The sequence below is a fragment of the Lonchura striata genome, chromosome 17, assembly GCF_050655825.1.
Source record: "Lonchura striata isolate lonStrDom1 chromosome 17, ASM5065582v1, whole genome shotgun sequence".
Taxonomy (NCBI): domain Eukaryota; kingdom Metazoa; phylum Chordata; class Aves; order Passeriformes; family Estrildidae; genus Lonchura; species Lonchura striata.
Genome location: NC_140719.1, coordinates 5,802,706 through 5,822,831, shown reverse-complemented (window position 1 = coordinate 5,822,831; position 20,126 = coordinate 5,802,706). Strand labels below are relative to the sequence as shown.

The 20,126-nt window shown below is 43.0% G+C and overlaps 1 protein-coding gene across 2 annotated transcripts in view; it reads left to right on the top strand.

Moving 5' to 3' along the window:
- Window positions 1-15,243, top strand: part of CDK5RAP2 (CDK5 regulatory subunit associated protein 2) — a 70,893-nt gene extending 55,650 nt beyond the window's left edge. For both annotated transcript variants that reach the window (XM_021551487.4, XM_085594039.1), the window contains 10 exons: window positions 2,136-2,252; window positions 2,517-2,706; window positions 2,919-3,040; window positions 4,378-4,626; window positions 5,578-5,667; window positions 5,762-6,015; window positions 8,588-8,734; window positions 10,642-10,780; window positions 13,700-13,746; window positions 14,595-15,243. In XM_021551487.4, the coding sequence (XP_021407162.3) occupies window positions 2,136-2,252; window positions 2,517-2,706; window positions 2,919-3,040; window positions 4,378-4,626; window positions 5,578-5,667; window positions 5,762-6,015; window positions 8,588-8,734; window positions 10,642-10,780; window positions 13,700-13,746; window positions 14,595-14,654 (1,415 nt within the window). In that variant the 3' untranslated portion in view covers window positions 14,655-15,243. The remainder of the gene's footprint in view (window positions 1-2,135; window positions 2,253-2,516; window positions 2,707-2,918; window positions 3,041-4,377; window positions 4,627-5,577; window positions 5,668-5,761; window positions 6,016-8,587; window positions 8,735-10,641; window positions 10,781-13,699; window positions 13,747-14,594) is intronic.
- Window positions 15,244-20,126: the final 4,883 nt, after the last annotated feature.

Here is a 20,126-nt window from a genome sequence, read left to right as displayed (position 1 = left end):
AATAATTGCTTCAATAGTATCAAATGTTAGGCTTCAAAATAAAATCAAAGATTTAATTTTGAGTGTCCTGGGTTTCAAATGTTCTTAACAGCAGTTAATATTAAAAGGGAGTTTGTTTGCTTTTTTTAACCCATAAGTAGCTGATATTTCTCCTCAGACTTCTTTTCAGCTTTTGAATGCCTTTTTTTTTTTGCTTTCCCTGGGAGTGAATATCTCCTTCCTCATTGCTGTGATTTTCAATAGTGCCTTTCTTTCAGTCGGTGTTTCCTTTGAAACCTTCAAGGTATGCTTCCTTAGCACTCACTTTTTCAGCACAAAACAGAATGAAAACTCAAGTGTATTGCAATTGTGGGCCCTGATGCTCCACTTTCCTCTGGTTAGATGGACCTTTGCCTCTGTGGAGAGAGTAATTGATGTCAGCAGGGCTCTGCACAGAAGTAGCAGTCTCAATAGTGGGTCAAATTGTGGGATTGTGGCCCTATTACCACTGGCTCTACATTATCCCTTATTAAGTAAGATAACCAATAGTTATATTCTAAAGCCTTTCAGTAGAACTGCAATAGCATAACTTTTCAAATAGGATAAAGCTGGGTGATGGGCAATAAATTAAATTAGAATCAAGATGAGACCATCAAGCCTTGCCACTTCAACTTGGATTGCTTTGTTACAGTCTGAAAGGAGAAAGCCTTTTGAGTTCACATAGCTGCTTCAACTCTTTAACATATAGATAGTAAAATGCCATTAGTGCCAGGCTTCCAGAGCCTTTGAGTCTTTCAGCAGTGACAAGAGGTTCATATCATGGCACACTACATCCCAGTTAGGTAGTGGGTAAAAGCTTCAATTGGGATTACAATAAAATGAGATTACTCAGAGGAAGTGCAGCACATCAAATTGAATTGAACTGCCAGAGCTGAAAGGCATCCTCCTCATACATTCAGCTAATTTTTTTGCCAGCTGGTTATTTCTCTATTAACCAAATAGTTGACACTCATGTACTTTTATCTCAGGCTTTAATGTGTGGGAGACACTGGGATAAGCAATCAGCTGAAAAGTGCTTTTGATTCCAGTGGGTCCTGAAGTGTTTTACTGACCATGAGAAGGTGACAAAGGGCAATAACAATGCCTTGACCTGCATTTCAGAGGCAGCACCTTGAGAGTGGGATGTGGCACTTTGCAGGCTGTGCTGCACCAGTGCACATCACTGGGAATGATTAGCACCAGTGCAGTGCATGGAGGATTGCCTGGGCTGGGGTTTAACTGGCTGGATACAGGATTTAGCACTTAGATTCACTTGCCTAGTGCAGTAAGATCCTCAGAGCAGGATTCATCACCCTTATGTTTGTCAAAGTCAGACATTTAATTTGTGCCAGTTACCCAGAGCTTCTCGTGGAGGTACTGGAGGGAAATCCAACCCGTGGAGGACAGGGGGTCTCATCCTCAGAGATGTGAGGAGAGGGGACACAGGCTGAGCTGAGCTCTGGAGGGGCCTGTTCCTCCCCAGGGCTGCTGATGGGTGATCAAGACTGGTTTATTTATCTAAATGTTATAAACATGGATTTAAGAGGGATAAATCTTCATCCCTGTGATCATAAATGGGCTCTGAGTTTGTAATCTGAGGCCAAGGCAGTGACTCCAGCCTTATGCTCTTGCCTATGTGGTACAAGATCTCTCACCAGACTATTTACAAGCCTCCCTGCATTAACCCCTGTGGATTAGCTGGTAGAATCCCATTGTTCTCTCACTAAATACAATGGAGTATGAGCAGAGCAAGACTAAAATACATGGTAAACGCTCCTACAGTTTTCTTTCCAAATCATAGCAATGTCACAAAATACTCCTGCATTTTGTCCTGTTGGGATTTTAGCTGATAGGTAAAGACTGCCAGGGATAATTCTGCAATTTCAGTAATGGTTGCCCAGCAATGAGAGGCACTTGTGCTGCATAGGGCTTTGGATTACTTGGCATTAACCTTAGCTGCCTTTTAGCCTGTAGTGATAACCTTCAAAATATATAGGGGAGAAATAGCTTTTATAGCATGTTTTTCTGCAATTTTTTAAATTGTTCTTGTCTGGAAAGTTTAATCTTTAATGACCTAGAGATGACTCATAAATCATCTTTTATGTATATATTTATAGGTTCTGCAAACATTTTTATCCATGGCTCAGAGCAGCATAATTCCCTGACTTCTGAAATACATTTCCTGAGGAAGCAAAATCAAGTTCTGAATGCAATGCTAGCAAAAGGATCTAGAGGTAAAAATGTAAACTGTTCTTTACAGAGTAGCCTGCAACTCATCCCAGATCAGAAAACAATAAAATATTCACAGTCCACTCATTAAATTGACTTAACCATTCTTTGCACCCCTGAAATTCCATGCTCAACCATAAGCATTCAAGCTGGGATTAGCAATAATGGAGTAGCAGCTGGACAGTCTCTGAAAAAGCTGATTTAGTTAAAAATCATAGCCTTAGTGCATTGTGGGCATTGCAGATACCTTGTGCTTCTTCTTGTTTCAGATAAGCAAAAGGAAAATGAAAAGTTAAGAGAATCTCTTTCTAAGAAGAATGCAATCATTGAGCATCTTCATGAGGACCATGAATGCACGAAGAAAGAAAACGAAAAGTTGCAAAAGCAAATTTGCCAAAAGGAAGATGAAATCAGATACCTGACGTGTCAAATTTACAGCAGTCGCAATGAACTGAACAGGTATTGATTGTGTCCACGTTTAAACATTCATTTAGAGAAGGAGTTGTCAGTGTGACAGGCATGTGTTTAGCCACAGCCATTAACATTAATGAGGGGCATGGATCTATTCAAAAGGCAAGGGAAGAATTATGGAGGGAAAGAGGAATGGATTTTAGCTATTGCAAAAAAAAAAAAATCAGAGTTTAACTCAGCTGTTTATTGGGACTTAACAGGTTGCAAACAGAAATTAATGTAAAGCAGCATCAGATCTCTGAGAATGAGAAGTTGCTGCAGTCGCTGCGGACTGAGATCAAGGTTTATGAGAAGCTGGAAGAAGCAAGAAAGAAGGGAACAGGTATAAATGCACAGTTGTCTCTGTGCCCTTTGCCCTTGAACCTCTTCCCTCTGGACATGCTCTTGGTACAGGTCAGGAGGGCTGGGTCACTGTTCCTTTGCTTCTGCTTGTGTCTGCTCTGCAAAGAGAACTGACAGCCTGCTGCTCAGGTGCTTTCTCCTCGGAGTGACTGCAGGCCTGAGGTGTGTTAGATGTTGACTAGACACCCCCAAGTTTCCTTAATCTTTCTAGCTAAGCTAAAAACCAGAATTGAAGACTTACTGGCTCAGGCTGGATGAGTTTCCTGGGGATCTTAGCTGTTTACTTGTCTTCTAAAATCCTGCTGCTTACCCAGGTAGCTTCTTCTTTCTCTTGGCTGAAGGTGGTGGGGAGAGGCTTCTCCCTGGGGTTGGCAGAAGTGTTTGCACTGCTTTCTGAATTAGGTGTTCAATAATTTCACGTCCACTTTGCTCTCAGTGAAGGTGAGAGGAGGACTATAGCTCACTATAGAGCTCTTTCTCCCCTTGGAAGGAAGCTGTGCCACCACACAGCTGTTGGTGTGCTGAGGTGAAGAGTGGGATGCTGTTCTTTGCTGAAAAGCCCTTACCACATCCAGCAGACTTCCCACTGGAAGTTCTTAAAAGTTGATCTTTTCTCCCTGCTGCTCCAAGTGTTATGCCCTGCAGTCACTGGTTTTGCTGCAGCAGAGGAGCCCTGTAGGCACGAGGCTTTGAGGCAGAGCTGGCTCGGGGTGGAAGGGATTCTCCTTGCAGAATTCCTGAAGCCATTAGGGAGAAGCAGCACCCTCCTCATGCAGCTGGAGAACACCCTGAACAGTTGGATTTCAGCAGGAGTTGTTTGTGTACTGATCTCGTTCTGTGAGAAGGCAAACACAGCCTTTGCTTTTCTCAGGTTCAGATTTGTTCCTCTGGTTGCCAGGTGATCACTGTTTTCTTTTTCCTTCAGTGTATAAAATTAAACTCCCAGTTCTACTCCGTCCCTCCTCCACACTCTTGATGTTCCCCATTCCTTTTCCTTTCCCCAGACTGTGCATAACTGCACTTCACATTTTGTAAATCCTCTTCATTCTCCTTTTATCTGATTCTTTAGCTTTTCGCATGAGATATAGTAGCTTTTATGGACAAAGTAAAATAAAAATTTCAGCCCTTTAAATCTTTCAAGGGTATAAGCAATTAAGACATGGGTTTTTTTTGTCAAACCATTATCTTAATGCTGGTTGTAGTTAATTCTTAATATTGAGGATAGCACTGGCTATAACTTACTTGCTGAGTGTTCTGGTGGGTAATGTTATTTTAATTGTTAGAGATGTGTGAGTGTTTCTTTTGAAATTGTCTCAGATCCCAGATGTGATGCCTCAGAAGAATTCCAGAAAGATCAGAAAAATCCACTTGATTTACACGAACTACTGGCTGAAATCCAGAGCCTGAGAGTGCAGCTGGAGAGGAGCATAGACACCAACAAGTCTTTGCATGAAAAATTAGAAGAGCAGCTTTCCAAAGGGAAGAGAGAGGAAGAGGACCCAGTGTCAGCTGTTAATATAAAGTGTCTGCTGAAGGCAGGCTCTCAGCCCTGTGCAGCACTGGATGGTACTGTGCTCTGTGTGCTTTGGCTACTGCAGAACCTGTGCCTCTTACAGCCTCAAACCACAGCAGCTCTCCTCAAATCCCTCTGCTGTTAGAGCAGAGTGTGAAGTGCACACTGCACTGTCCTAGAGCAGCTGGTGCTTCCTTTGCATCCAAGCAAAGCATCTGGGATGGGAGGATGCCTGCAGTAAATTGCCATAAATTTTGCTTACCTGGGGGGTTCTTTTTTCACTGCTGAGCTCTGTAGTGTTTGCTAAGGGTGAGTGTGTATTACTCAAGAATGATCAATAAGTGCACTAAGTGGGCTCTGGATAAATCAGTTGTCCCCTCTTTGCCCTTGAGGAATACTTTACCTTTATTTCAATCACTGTTAAGTGATGCTGTTTTAGCAAATAAAGGGAAGTGTAATGTTTACAGCCAGGGTTAGGTTATTGTTCCAATATTGATGTACATGGGATACAGAGGGCACAAGAATCTTCCTCCTTAAAGTGCTCTGCACAGTAACAGCTTTCCATACATCCAGATAAAACCACATGGACCAGAAAGATACCCTGGAATGTCAGCAGCTGAGTTTTTTAGATGTACTTTTCTCATAGTTGCTTAGGGAATGTAGAAGTTCTGAAGGAGGCAATCTTTAGTCTGTTACAGCTGAGAAAAGTGTCCTACTTCTTGTGGAGTTAATGGGAAGCTTTTATTTGGTAATAAAATATGCTAATCAGGATGTATTTTAGATTTTTTAACTATGACTTGATTTTGGGAGAAACCTAGAATTTGGATAGATGCTCAGGTATAAAAGTGGGTAAATGGAAGATCTGTGGCATGCCACTAGAAAAATCAGCTGTTTTTCCCTGCTTCCAGAGGCCAAGTGTAGCATCAGCAATAAAAGAACTGAAGAGCTGGGAGGAGTTTTTAAATTGTAATAATACAGCTTTCCCTCTCCCTTTTTATATGTAGAAAATCTCTGCCACTGCCCTGCTGCCAGGAGAAACATTGGTGAGCTGCAGAAGCAGCAGAACGGGCGCTGCATTCCAGCAGAGAAACCAGGTACACCCAGCCCCGTTTAACAGCAGTCAAGTGCAAATTAATTGTTATTTTTTTGTATGAGGATAAAAAAAACGACCTGATTTTTCTGTCCCAGGTACTGAGGCAGCCCCTGAGGGTGACAGTGCCTCCCTGTGCAGCAGCACCTCGGGCTCCAGCAGGACGTGCACCCCACGCCTGGTGCCCGGCCATCGGATGTGGGCGGACAGGAACGGCCGGCACGTCCTGGGCCTCATCGAGGACTATGATGCCCTGAGGAAACACATCTCAGAGGGGCAGCAGGTGCTGGCAGACATGGAGATTGCTCTCAGAGAGGTCACTGGCACCACGCTGCAGGAGCCTGGAGTAAAGGTGTGTTACGTTGTGCTCAGGACATACCTTTTCCCCATTCCCGGGGACCCCTGTGGCTCTGATCAGATAACCCTGGACCCCTCCTTCCTGCCCTGACAGGGCTGGTGGAGAGCCAAGAAGCCCTCCCTGTCCAAAGCCTAGATAAACCCCTGACATTTCCTGTTTGTCCTCTTTTGCCCTGCTCTTTCCCTTGGACATCACAGAATAAAGAGAGCTGGACAACATACATCGGGGTGAGAGCCTCTTTTGGAAATCTTTGCCCATCTCCTGATATTCCTCCTCTCAAAGCCTCGGATCTCTGGGCTAGCCTGATAATTTAGGGGCTGAGAGGGGGGGAGTATCAAAAGTGAGCACTGAAATCCTCCAAATGAGGGTTGATTTTACCCAGAGGTGCAGAAAGGTGAGAAGGGAAGAATTGACCGAATAACTGAGGGTGCCTCAAGCTTGGCACAGTCATCATCTAGATGGGCTCAGTGTGATTCTGAGGTAGTTAATTCTAGGCCTTTGAGCAATCTCCCTTTCAGTTCTGGCTTTAAATGAGGTAAAACTGCTTGATTTTGCTATGGAAATTGGTGTTTGTAGTGCTGGAAATGATAAAAAAGCCAAACAAAAGCAGCAGCAGAAAACCCCAGGTAAAAATATAAAATGCTGTAGAGAGGGTTTAAACTAGGGGTATGTAAAAGTAACCTAAGAATAAAAATAATTAGGATTTTCATATAATGAAAGCTGGACATAAACCCAGGAAATACGAGACAATTAAAAGAAATGTGATACAGAGCTGATAACGTTCTCGTCTTACTTGAATTCAGCCTTTTAGTAGCATGAGGTTATAACTACATTAAAGACTGATGTGTGCTGATGAGGCTTGCTTCATATTACATTCATATTTCAGGGAAGATTTTTTGTAATTTTTCCACTTCCTGGTTATCAGGTGAACATTTAACAATAACATAAGCTAGTCCAAAACCTTGAATATTTCATTAATGATCAAATACTGTCTTATAGGACTGAGTGTATCATCCTTTCTTCATTGTGACATGGTGCTCTTGCTGCACTCTTAAGGATGCTTCACCAATAAAATGTTTATTTTGTTTTGAATAACCTCAGTCCTTTTTGTCTAGAATAGGAGAACTGTTTAGTGTTTACTTCTGCTAATTTTCTCTTATGTAATACTAATTTTGGGACACAGTTAATGATGGCATATTTGGGGTGGTTCAAAAAGACACATTTGCCTACAAGCTTCAGTTAAAGGGAAGGAACAATCTGTGCACATCTGTGGGTCTAATAAGGAACTAAGAAACTTAAACCTCAGCAGGAAGGGCCTGGATCAGGCATGGAAAACAACAGCCAGTGGTAGAAATAATGAACCACTGGCATGGAGGGTGCTCAGAGACACTGACTGGAGGCAATTTTGAGGATAGATTATGCCAATGTTTAAAAAATTTCATGTAATGCTTTCCTGCCTTGGAGAGGGAAAGGAAACTAAGTGTCTAATGAAGGTCCTTTTCACCCCTATGATTTTATGATAATATAAATGCTGCAAAAACTATGCTTGCTGCTCTTCAGAAAACAGAAGGTCTTAACTGCAGGGATAAATTCGTGCTACTTATTTTTGCAGTTATAATTAGTGAAGCTGTTGAAGGTGCAGTCTGCAACAATTCTGAAATTCTTTTTGTGGTATCACATGTGTGCTCACGCAGTCAAATGATGCCTGAATGACACTTAAGACTCTCTGAAGTATCATATATTTCCCAATGACCTAGTTAACATACTGATAATGACTGAAAAAGTAATCTCTCTAAGTTTTAAACTTGTTTTCTTGGTGTAAAGATAAAAGCAATAAGTTCCACAATGTGTGGTTTTCTATCAAGCTTTACATCACTGAAGTTTCAGACTACTTAGCAAATGGGATATTTTATGTGACAAGAGGATTCTGGTTTGATAACAATGCTAAATAAATATTCAGATTGTATCCTGCATGGGGCAGGAACTGCAAATGCTTTTTTTTCATTACCCTCCTCCCTTCTGTAGCACCATTGCTTTGGTAATTCATTTGCTCCCCTCACATTCTTTCCCTCCTTTATTTCACATTGATGCAATTTCTTCCATTTGGTTTCTCATCTGTCAGCAGAGGAAAACATTTTATGTGTACCCTAATAGTGATTTTAGCATTAAATGGAACAGTTTAAAGGGTCTGCTAAGGAAGAAACATCTATATTGCTTAAATTGATGTCTGTAATCATTGACTTTCAAATAACATGACACAAAATGCAAATGAAGAAAGAAGACAGTTGCCAAGTGTTACCATGTGGCATAGCAAATCTAGTAAATATAATCTATCGTTAATCATGGTTATTGATTAGGATAAATCCCCTCCCTCACTGATATTCTCAGATAATACATAATTCAGCAGCCTTTGTTAACTAACAGATTAGTTTTTATGGCACACAATGGCTGTGTACATTATCTTCAATATGAAATCACACCAGCTGGATTAAACCCATTAATTAAGATTACATTTTCATAATGGTTTAAGTATAAAATATAAAATGTCTCTAATCCTGTGATACAGGTAGTAGAACAAGCATCTCTGCATGGCTTTTCCACAAGCACTCACACAGTACAGCAGATTTTGGAGGAGGCTGCACGTTCCCTGAAGCTTCTCTGGAGAGTTTCTCTACCCCTGAAAGCTGCTCATGGTACTGCTCAGGGCATTCAGGTACTGCTGGGCTTCATCTTTGCCTGGGAGTTTGGGGTGGTTTTTGGGACTTCGGGAATGTCTCCAGGAAGATGCAGCAGTTCCAGATGTGCATTTGGGAGAATCTTTGCCGAAGCATGCCCCCAGTCTCCAGACACACGGATTTAGTGTAGGACTGAGTATATCCTGGTGATGTTGGATGGCCAGGTGTTCATTTACAGCATACTTTGTAATAAAAATGGAATATCTAATCCTGTTACATGAGATTCAGGAAATGAAGGGAGGTGGCAAATGCTCTACCTCAGTAAGAAAAGGTTTGGGCTCCCTGTTACTTGAACCAAATTCAATTTAATTCTGTGTGTACTGGTAAGAAGAGAAACATCAGCAACTTTGATGTAATCTCAGCTACATTTCCTTTTATGTTCTTGATGCCAAAGTGGTAAAAGAAGAAGCTTTTGTAAAAGTGTGACAAAACCCCAAGACATGTTTTATAACACTTTAACTATAAAGGATTGCACTATGCAAATACATAAAAGTAAACTAAACGAGGAATGAAATATCTCTGCTGTCAGAATACCACCACTCAGCATTGAAACAGTTTCAAACCCTGGCTTTAAATAAGTCTGAAGTGATTTCACTGAGGTTTTTGTATGTGTTTATTAAGGGAAGCAGGATATTTTTGAAAAAAACCTCAAACTTTGGGAAAACAAACATTTCTATATAATTTCATAACATTTTTGGTGATATTTTTTAACACCCTTAAATATGTGAAATCACAAAAGCAGTGGGAGTGAAGTTTGCTGTCGGATACATTCACTGATGTTTCAGCTCCAGATTTGGGATGCCTTGGCAAGAGTGTGTACTTCCATTTTTATCCTCATGTGTGTGTAATCCATGCAGACAGCTCCATGCTGGCCTGGATTGCAGGGATTGAACCTCTCTCACCCACACAGGGCTTTCAGGATGTGGGGGAGGCTGCATCTCCTGCTTTCCTGTCACTGATCTGAACCTTGATTGGACCAGTCACCTCTGCAAGGCTGATCTTAATGTGTGTGGGGGTTTGAATTCACAGGATGCTCCTAATTAGAGCCTAATGGAATTTTTTCTGGAGCTTCTTATCTAACACCCTCTGATCTTAAGGATATTAGATTGCTCCTGATGTCTTAAATGCAGATTATGAAAGAATCTCTCTCTGTTGAAGTTTGGGTTCTAAAAAACTCTGAGTATTCAGTGTCTTCTCTGCAACCCTAGAGGAACTGGGAGTAATCAGTTCTTCTACAGAGATAAATAGTGTGGGCAAATTCTAGAAGTTTTATTACTTAACAAGTGGTACAACAACAAAAAAAACCTCCAAGCTTAAATCTGCACAAGGACCCAAATCACAAGGACCCTGGCAGATGTGCCAGGGCTTTTCACAGTCCTGTTTTACCAGTCACTGACCAGAAGTTTGTTGGGATTGGTGGTGAAAACTGAACCTTAATAATGATGCTGTCAAATAATCTTGCAATTAAACTGTCCCAGTGCCTTTTAGCCCTGTGACAGAGGCAGCATCAGCCATTAACAGAACACAAGTTGGAGGCTGGAATTCTGAACCTGGGCAGCCAGGGCACTGATCCCTTGGCACTGGCCTTCCTTATCTTTTCTAGTTCAGAACAAAAACAGGCACCAGTCTAATAGACTTGCCTCAGCCTAAGAGAAAAATTACTTGCACTAAATTCCATCTAAGAATTGTAGTTGTATCACAGAATCTCATGTCATGGGGGATGTGAAGGAGAAAGGACAGGAGTCAGTGATGGTCCTCCCCTCCTCTGAGTTATTGGTACTCCAAGGAAGCTTGAGGGTGCTTGTCCAAAGGTATTGAGCAATTCCCAATGTAGGAAGTACTTTTAGCCAGTAGTTTAATATCTGACTTTCTTCTCTCAATTTAGGATGAAGGAATGAAAGCAGAAATATTTAGGTTACGTAAGAAACTGTCTGAGCAAGAGAAGAAATTGCACAGCACAGTGAAACGCCTGCACTCCACAAACCAGCTGAAGGAAAACATGGAGAAAGTCATCATTGACCAGTGTGAGTGTGTGTTTTAATCTTAATTCTGATTCTATTTCTGTAGGCTGTGGCTACCTTTAAAATTGGTGTTCCCTCGTGTGTCCCAGCTGTGACAAACAGGCTCAGGCTGTGCTGAGCTGATGGTGCCTCACTCCAGTACAAAAGGCTGTAGAGAATATCATGGAAAGCTGTTCATGGTTTTACACAAACCACTGACAATGTATCAATCCATGCAGATGCCACTAATTCCTACTCGGGTTATTCCATTTTGCATCCTTCTGTTTCTGTTTTACAACAGCTCTGGCCAGAGGCGAAGTTTCTGTTTGCTGTAAATATTCTCAGCCAAAGTTTTTGACATTGTCAAAATTGGGATTTTGCATTAGTCTTAATAAATGTGGAATTAGGCTTTTACATTTTCTGAGGTACTACCCTGCAAGGAGCTGTCAGTGCTCTGCACCAGACTGAGAAGTGCAGGAGAACAAGCTCAGAATAAGGGAAACAAAATCCTGCTATGAGTAATTTTTTTTTTAAGAAAAATTAGGGCATGCTATGGAATTATATTTTACCCTTAGTGGCCCATGTCTAGAAAATTATCTGGAAACATGAACACAAGTGGGACATAGGGAGTATTGTAGCTGTGTTAAGCCAGGTGCCTGTTTGAAGAGCTCCATCTCTGCTGCTTTAGACTTTAATCACTCACCAGAAGACATCTGAATGGAACTCTCCTCTACCTTCCTGCTACAGCAGTATGTGTATTGTGGGAGGAGGAGTTCATTTTCTTCCGTAAAAAAAATAATAAAAAAAATCAATTCTTGCCTCCTCTGAAGTGGTGGGACTGAATGGCTCATTAGTCCTTGCTGGAGTGGCATTTGTGTTATCAGTAATTAATCTAGACTGGAAAATTTTCCACACCATACAAAGTTAAAGAAATATCTGTAATATTATATGTTACTTAAGTCAGTTAAATGGAATGTAGAGTGATAAATCTTTTTTTGCTCCACAGCCTATAATTTTTATATCTAAGGCCCATATGTCTTCTGCCTGCAGATTTTTGTTGTTTCAAGCATTTATGGGCTGGTGTTTGGTCACTTCTTTCAAAATTGCTGTATTATATGTGTACAAATTACTTCTGTTGAATCATAAATAATGTTTTGTTCAGGTTGTAGAGCCAAATAGCTCAGTTTGAGGTCATCATGTGAAAATCAAAGCAATTCTATTATGTCTTTCCAAATAATATCCCTGGGGTAGATTGAGTGGTCTGGTTTGTCCAGTTCTAGTGTCATCTCAGACACACTGGGTCATTTCAGAGCTAGGCTGGGTATAAATCAACTGATTTTACCCTTATAGCTAAAATGTTATCCCTGAACTACCTCACCCACCCACACTTCCCTAAAGCAAACAGTGCCTGTTGCCCTAAATTTGCTCACTTTTTCTTCAGGGCATTCAGCCTCCTCTGAGCGAGGTGCTGAGAAACTGGAACCTGCATTTTCTGAAATCTCTGTAAAGCAAATCTCTGCTTGGAGAGCAGCAGCTGTGCCAGCAGTGGTACAGCTTCCAAATTCTCATCATTGGCTGAATTTAAGAGTTTTGATTTAGAAAAATCTAGTTTGCCAGGTGAAATGAGTTTACTAGCAGAGCTCTTCTGAGCAGTGAGCACTCTGTCACACAAAAAGACCTGGATGTGATTTTCTCCAAGTTTCATTGATTATGAATGTTGAGTTGCCTTTGTTTTAAAAGAGCAATTTCAGAAATGTTTCTGATTTGCATCTTTACACAAATTCTTGGCCAAGCCTACAGCAAAACTGGTGAACTACCTGAAGCTGCTGGATTTTATTATGTTGCTTCCCTCAGTTTAGAGATTTCCTCCCTTCTCCTTTTGCGAGAAGGGAAAAGTGCTGCAGTGGGTGACCTTGCTGCCTTCATTCTGCACACATCCTCTTACCTGCCTGCTCCAGTGAGGATATTCAGGTTCCCTCTGTTATGTACCTGAACATTCCTAAATATATTTAGAGGCAGAGACTGGAACATTCTTGTGGCTCAGAGTCTTCTGTGTGATCTCTCTGGCGAGAGAGCTCATTGCTTATAAACCTCATCTGAACCTCTGAGCATGGAACAATGCAGTGCCAAATTGCAGTAATCTGCCAGGGGTGTAATTATCTCGTGACAGCTCTACCCTTGGAGTTGTTGGCTTCTTATTGTTGTAATGAAAAATCTTTATTATGGCTAAATTGTTTATTTTTGAGACCGGAATATCAAATTGGTGATTGTGAGTGGTGCATTTCAGCAGTTACAGAACTGACACAGATTAGAGACTCATGTATTTAACCTGACATTTCTAAATACCACTTGTGTTTGGAAACACCCCCTCCTCCATTCAGAGGTCTCCTGCTGGCCCCACAGAGACAGACTGGGCTGGATGAATGGAGAAAACTGGAACCCTTCAGGGCAGGCCACTGGTTTTTGATTTCCCCATGGCACAGAGAGGTTGCTTTGTCCTTGAACTGACTCCTTTTGCCATCTGCCCTCTTCTCCCCCTCCTAACTGCCCTCCTCAGCCCAAGCAGGATACTTAAAGGCTCAAACTGGAGTTAAACCATGCACCATCTCCCCTTAAAAGGAGCAGAAAATCTTCCTGTGTGACTTGGATGGAGGGGTGAGCGTGGCAGGGGCTGTGCAGATCTGGGTACATGCAGTGCTGAGCTTTGCCTGTCTCACGTGGCAGAAAAACTTCAAAACCACTTCCAGGGTCCTTAGGTCTGAAAAGAAGATTGTGGAACACAGGCCAGCAGCAGGGAATGACATTCCAGGGGTGGCACAGCTCTGGAGCTGCAGTCCTGAGGGAATCCTCCTGCTCAGACATTATTTCATGTTTGCTCGTAAGACAAATACGGGAATTTAGAAAGACTTGCAGTATTCTTTTTAATCTCCTCTTTCTTTCCAGTGGTTTTAACACATGATGTCTTGAAGAAGGCTAGAGGAAACCTGGAAGTAAGTAAAATTTTGTTTTGTATTGAATTCCTTGGTCTCTGCTAGTCAGAAATACACAGTGCTGTGTCAGGAGTGTTTTGCAGAATTAGTCTGATTTGCTTTAGGTTTGCTACCTAATCAAGCCTGGGTGACAGCAGTTTAGTGTGATAAATAGCCTGCTGTGTTTGATGGCTGAATTAAGAGTTTTATGACTGACCACATAAACACCTAAACCCTCTCCTTCCTGATGCTCTCCCTAGATTAATATTCATGTCTGTCATCATCTCCCAGTAGTTCATTTCCAGGAGATCTCAGCCTGATAACCTGCCTGCTGCACCAGACACCCTTGTTAAAAGCTGGAGCCTGTGTCACTCACTGGTGGTGCTTTTATGTTTTAACCACACACCCAGCAGGGGCAGCTTTTGGCAGCAGTTCTCTGCTGGTGCAGGGTGTTCAATCCCTGGGAGTAATCCCTGTTCAGATTTGATTTCTCTTTTTCAGACTTTACTCCCTGAAGGATGCAATCCATTCCTTGACTCCAAAATCCCACCCTCCCACTCTCACTCTGAATAATTGTACAATTCCCAGCCCCCCCTTAGGTTTTCCTCTAACCTTTTCCATGCATCCCTTCTCCCTCCTCCCCATCAGCATCAACATTTCCCTGCTGTGCTGTTCTCAGCCCTACCTGAGCTAGAAAGTGATGACATAAAACAATATTTCTGCTTACAGAAGTCTTATCACTTTAATTTGAAGATCTGATGAGCACAGGAGCTTCTTTTTGCACATCCTTGGGCAGCAGGATAGGGTAGGGACAAATCTTGGACATTGAAGTACTGTACAATAATAATAATTATTGCTTTTCTAACCAGGTTCCACCAGCTGAGAATCAAAAATCACCTTCTTACACCAGCAAAAAAAGGATTCTCTGAAGGAGAAAGTTCTGCTAACAGAGACTGATTTTGTGAGTATTGTTTGCTTTGTGCTGCCTTAATATTTATTGATGTAAAAAATGTTTGTTCAGCTATTTTAATGGAATCAGCCTTTGACCAAAAAAAAAAAAAAAGGACAAAAAGAGACACCTTTTGGTAAATAACTTATTTAACATTTTCTGTAATGTAAAGATGGTTTTTAATATTTATTACAGAAGTAAGGTACTGCAGGTATGGAGGAAAAATCCAGATTTTTTTAAAGTTGGCAGAGTTGAAATTTTATATTTGTACTTGCCATGTTGTAAAACTGTTGTTTTAGTCAAACAGATCCTGAAAGAACTAAGAATGTGATCCACCTTCCATTGTTTCTCTCTTGCTAAAAGAATGTAGGTTAAAAAAAATACTTTGCCAGTTGTCATTGTTTTGTAGCAATGTGAAAAATGCTAAATATTTTAAAGCATTTTAACCATCTTTGGAAGGTTCTTCTGGAAGTTGCCTGATGCTGGGCATTGTGTTAGGTACTTAGACTGATGGTGTGTCTGAAAATGTTACTTAGAATCAGACAATTAAAATGAAAAATAATCACAAATGTGTTAGTGTTATTTTGTTTAAAACCTCAGACTTTGGGCATTACTGACCAAAGCAGCCACATCAGATCATTTATTTCCTGAGTGACACAAAGTGAACTGGGAAAATAGTTCAGTTTAACATTAACAAGACCATAATTTGAAGTGATTTTTGGTTACAAAAGCAGAGTTTGTGGTGCAAGCATGACTTTATTGAACTGATTTTACACAGCACACGATGTTTTCCCCCCTCAAGCTGATGACATCCCCATTGCACACGGAAATTTGCCCTCGGCATCCAAGCACTGGGAGATGCTCATACAGGATTGGGGTTATATTGGCCCTTGGATTTTGCTATTTTGTAATGGGCTGCCACAAAACTCTCGAGTTTGTGCTCTGAGGGTGGGGAGAGCTGGAACTTCACCCACCCCTGAGCTGGGGCTGTTCTCTGCAGATGGGGAGAAAGGACCTGAAATCCCATCCCAGCCCACCCCTGCCGTGGCAGGGACACCTCCCTCTGCCCCAGGGCACTCCCAGCCTGGCCTGGGACCCTTCCACAGCTTCCAGGGAAGAAATATTTCCTCAAATCCAATGTAAACCTCCTGTCACTCAGTTTAAAATCATTCCCCTTTGTCCTATCGCTTGAGGTCCTTGTAAAGAGTCTCTGTCCCAGCTTTTCTCTTAGCACCTCTCTGGTTCTAAAAAGGCCACAATTGGATCACCCCAGACCCTCCTCTCATCCAGGCTGAGCAGCTCCCAGCCCTTCCTCACAGATGTCCCAGATTATCTGCACTGGGGATGGTCTCTCCCATCCCTTCCATCCCCACAGCCTCTGTGCGTGGGGATTTTTTTGGAGAAAGCCACCCTAAAACCTTGCACTTGCAGGGTGCCTCTCCCCAAGGTCCCTGCTGTTTAATTTCCCAGCACAGACCTTCTCTGAAGCTCACAAATGGATTTAGTGGGGGTCCCACAGCCTTCCTGGAGCTGTCATGTTCTGGAAGATGCTCTGTGCATGCAGAGCCCATGACCCTGAGTTTTTGGGAATTAATTCTGGATGGTGCTTTGTACATGAGGAGCCCATGTCCCTGACTTTTCCTGGAATGAATTCCTGGTGTCTGGGAGGTGCTCTGTGCATGCAGAGCCCATGTCCCTGAGTTTTTGGGAATGAATTCCTGGTGTCTGGGAGGTTCTCTGTGCACGGAGAGCCCGTGTCCCTGACTTTTCCTGGAATTAATTCTGTGTGTCTGGGAGTTTCTCTGTGCATGCAGAGCCCATGTCCCTGACTTTTTCTGGAATTAATTCTGTGTGTCTGGGAGTTTCTCTGTGCATGCAGAGCCCATGTCCCTGACTTTTCCTGGAATTAATTCTGTGTGTCTGGGAGTTTCTCTGTGCATGCAGAGCCCATGTCCCTGACTTTTCCTGGAATTAATTCTGTGTGTCTGGGAGTTTCTCTGTGCATGCAGAGCCCATGTCCCTGACTTTTTCTGGAATTAATTCTGTGTGTCTGGGAGGTGCTCTGTGCATGCAGAGCCCAGCCCATGTCCCTGAGTTTTTGGGAATGAATTCCTGGTGTCTGGGAGGTGCTCTGTGCCCTGCAGCGTCTGTGTCCCCGAGTTTTTGGGAATGAATTCTGGGAGGTGCTCTGTGCCCTGCTGAGCCCAGCCTGTGTCCCTGACTTTTTGGGAATGAATTCCCGGTGTCACATCCCGGGGGAGGCTCAGCCCGGAGCCAGCAGGGGGAGCCAGCCCCATTCCTCTGGATTCAGGAAAAACGGGAAAAGTTAAAAATAAACCCCGCGAACTGGGGAAAACGGGGGGAGGTAAGGGAAGAGCGTGCAGTCAAACTTGTTCTTCAGTCTCTTCACACATTATTGTCCTCACAGCTCACTAAAAACGTCAAGTTAATTTTACTAAGTAGCTAAATTATAGACACTCAGATGTAATCAGAATCCGCTATACATTTCAACTTTCAAAATTAATCATCCTGCGTTTGTGAGTTATCACACCTGAAGGAAACAGCTGTACAGCTATATATAGCTTCCCCTGACTTCTGGTCTTCTTGCAGCCTTTATTCCCCCCACACCATCTGCACTTCAAAATAAATAAATAACCAGGTTAAATGTTTCCCTTTCCTGAGATGATTTGCCACTTATTTTTTAATGGTCCCTCTCAGAGATCTTCTCCTGACCCCTTTTTTTTTTTGTGTGATATGCTCTAATTGCTGCACCCAGTTCACACCTGGGCAGGTCTCACCACTGAGATTGGTTAAAAAAAAAAAATATGCAGGATATCACTACCTCTTTAAAAACAGATGATCCTACAAGATCAAAGTATTTCATCTTGATGAGAAGTGCCTCTTAACCACACACAATTTACTGGGCTGGTTTAAAAATAATTAGAAAGAAAAATCCAGGAAAGAAAGCTCACCAGATGGTGGCTGTGGAAGACAAAGCTTACCAAGTGTTAAACTTTGTTCCCATTAAACAAAATTAAATTTTCCTTTAAAAATAATTATGCAGGAGAAAAATAAGCAGCATAAGCAAATGGAATTATAGGAGGGGCTCATTTGCTTAGTGAGTTGCTGCCTGTGCTTTCATTCTGTGGGCAAGGTGAATGGAAACATTGCTGAGAGAGTGGTTCAGGGAGGAGAACCCTGAGAGGCTGCTGCCACTGCCTGTGACCTTGAACCTCCTGCTCAGGCCCCTGGCTCACAGGCTGAGGTCTTTCTCAGAGAGGATGCTGAGGGCCAGTTGAGATTAAGGAAAAAAAGAAAGAGAGGGAAAAATGAAAAAAAAAAATAAAAATACGGGGTTTCCCTTCTCTAGGGCCCCTGCAATATGTGCAGCAGCACTGAGAAGAGGCAATATTCACTGCCCCGAGGGCAGAGCAGGGCTGTGCCCACCACTGAACACGCACCTCTGCCAAGGGGAACAAACACAAATAATACCCAAAGCTCACAGGTCGCTGCTGTATTAAAAATAAATCAATGCAAATGCATTCAGGTGTTCTTGAAAACAAAAATGCAGCAGATCTTGAGGTATTTTAATCCCCACCAAAGCTGCCCATTCACTGGGGGGCTTTGCTGGGTGCTAGAATTTGGGGGGTGTGCTGCCTGGGGCTGCTGTGGGATCACAGGGAGACTTGGGGAGAGGGCAGAGCCCTCCCCACCCTCCATATGAACCACGGAGCAATTTGGGTGAACTTTTCCCATTCCAGCTCAGCTCAAAGAGCCAAAGGTGCCCTCTGAAGATTTTGGGTTTATTTTAAACAGTCCTGAACTAACAAAAAGCAAATCCTGTCATCACTCCCAAATTAAATGACAATGTGGGAAGAGAAATATAAAAAAGGAAGTGGCAACACTCTTGCAGCTCTTGGTACCAAATTCCCGAGGTGCAATGAGCCCAAACCTGACTCTGGTTCCTCCTTGGAGCCCAGAGGGTTCCCAGCACAGGCAGGGCAGGGACTGGGGCAGAGCAGGAACCTGCAGGGAGGTCAGCTCTGTGCTGTGGGTGACATCCAAGCACTGCAATGCCCGTGAGCCCAAGGTGTTAAACCCCAGGAGCCTCTCAGTGGCTGTGCAGGGGGATTTACACCTCCAGCACTGGCTTGTGCTGCTGGCAGAGGGTTTTTGGCCTCTGGATGCTGGGAACAGCCAAGCACAGCCATGTCACACTGAGGATGCCACATAGCAGGGCATCCTCACGGCTGTAACAACTCAGAAAAACCCTGCTTGGATAGCACAGACCCCCTCCATACATTGCTGGCTAACCCACCTTCCCTTCCTGACTGGTCCTTGGCTCCTGGGTGGCATCACCAGCCTGGGGACAGTGCACAAATCCTGGGAAGGGGCTGAAGGGGCTGCTGAGGAACACGTCTGCAGCTGTTCATTTTCCAGCATCACTCTCATTACATGGTTGTGACAATGGGCAGATGCCAGCAGCTCACATCCCAGGCAGCAGACAAAGAACTCAATGTTACAACTCACTTTAAAAGCTTTTTGACCAATCACACAGAGCAAAATCATATTGCCAGTAGTTGTATCCAAGCACTATAAGCACACGTACCTTTGGTTAAAACAATGCTCGCTGATTTCCATTACAATACCTCTTGTAAGCCTTAAGACACAATGCACAGAGTTCCTTTATTAAACTTAGAACTTCCTAATATCTCACTAGATAGACTTTTCTATAACTTAGGGAGTTATTCTAGCCAAACATTAATACACTGAACCATTGTTCTATTTGTTCTTACTTTCTACTTGTATAACTTTTCTGCTGACCAATCTTATGGCTCCTGCTTAGCTCTAATCACCATCCTGCTGTCTCTGAGGCCTGCCTTTTGCAACGTGCCCAAAACCCTCTGATTTTAAGGATTCCTACAGTGGTTGTGCAGCTAGATGGCAAGAGCAGAATGTGCTAGCCCCCATCAGGATGTGCTAGCCCCCAGCACTGTGCTGGCCCGGCTGTGCCCGCAGCTCCAGGGATGCTGAAATAAACCCAAACATCCCTACTGGATCGGGCTGGGCTCATTAGTGTGAGTGACGTGAATTAGATGAGATTTGGAGCCTGAGTTATTACTGAAATTAGGGAAAAATTCCCCAAGCCAGCCTGGTCTCAAGTTGTGCCTGGTGTGGATCACAGTGATCAGGAGCCCTGGGCATTACTGTCAGAGGGAAATGATGAGCGAGTTTAGTGCTTGCTGAAGTTTTGGGGCTCCTCTCTACATCCCTGCAGGCAAATTCCTTCCTCTGAGCCTTTTCAACAAGTTTGGCCTCCAGCCTGAACAGGTTTGGCTTGCAGAGGAGCAGATTGCCCCATCCACCAACCCCACCATGTGCCTGTGGGGATGGACCCCCACCCTCCAGGGGAAAGGAGAAGCAAACCAACCCCCTGCTCCTAAAAATGCCA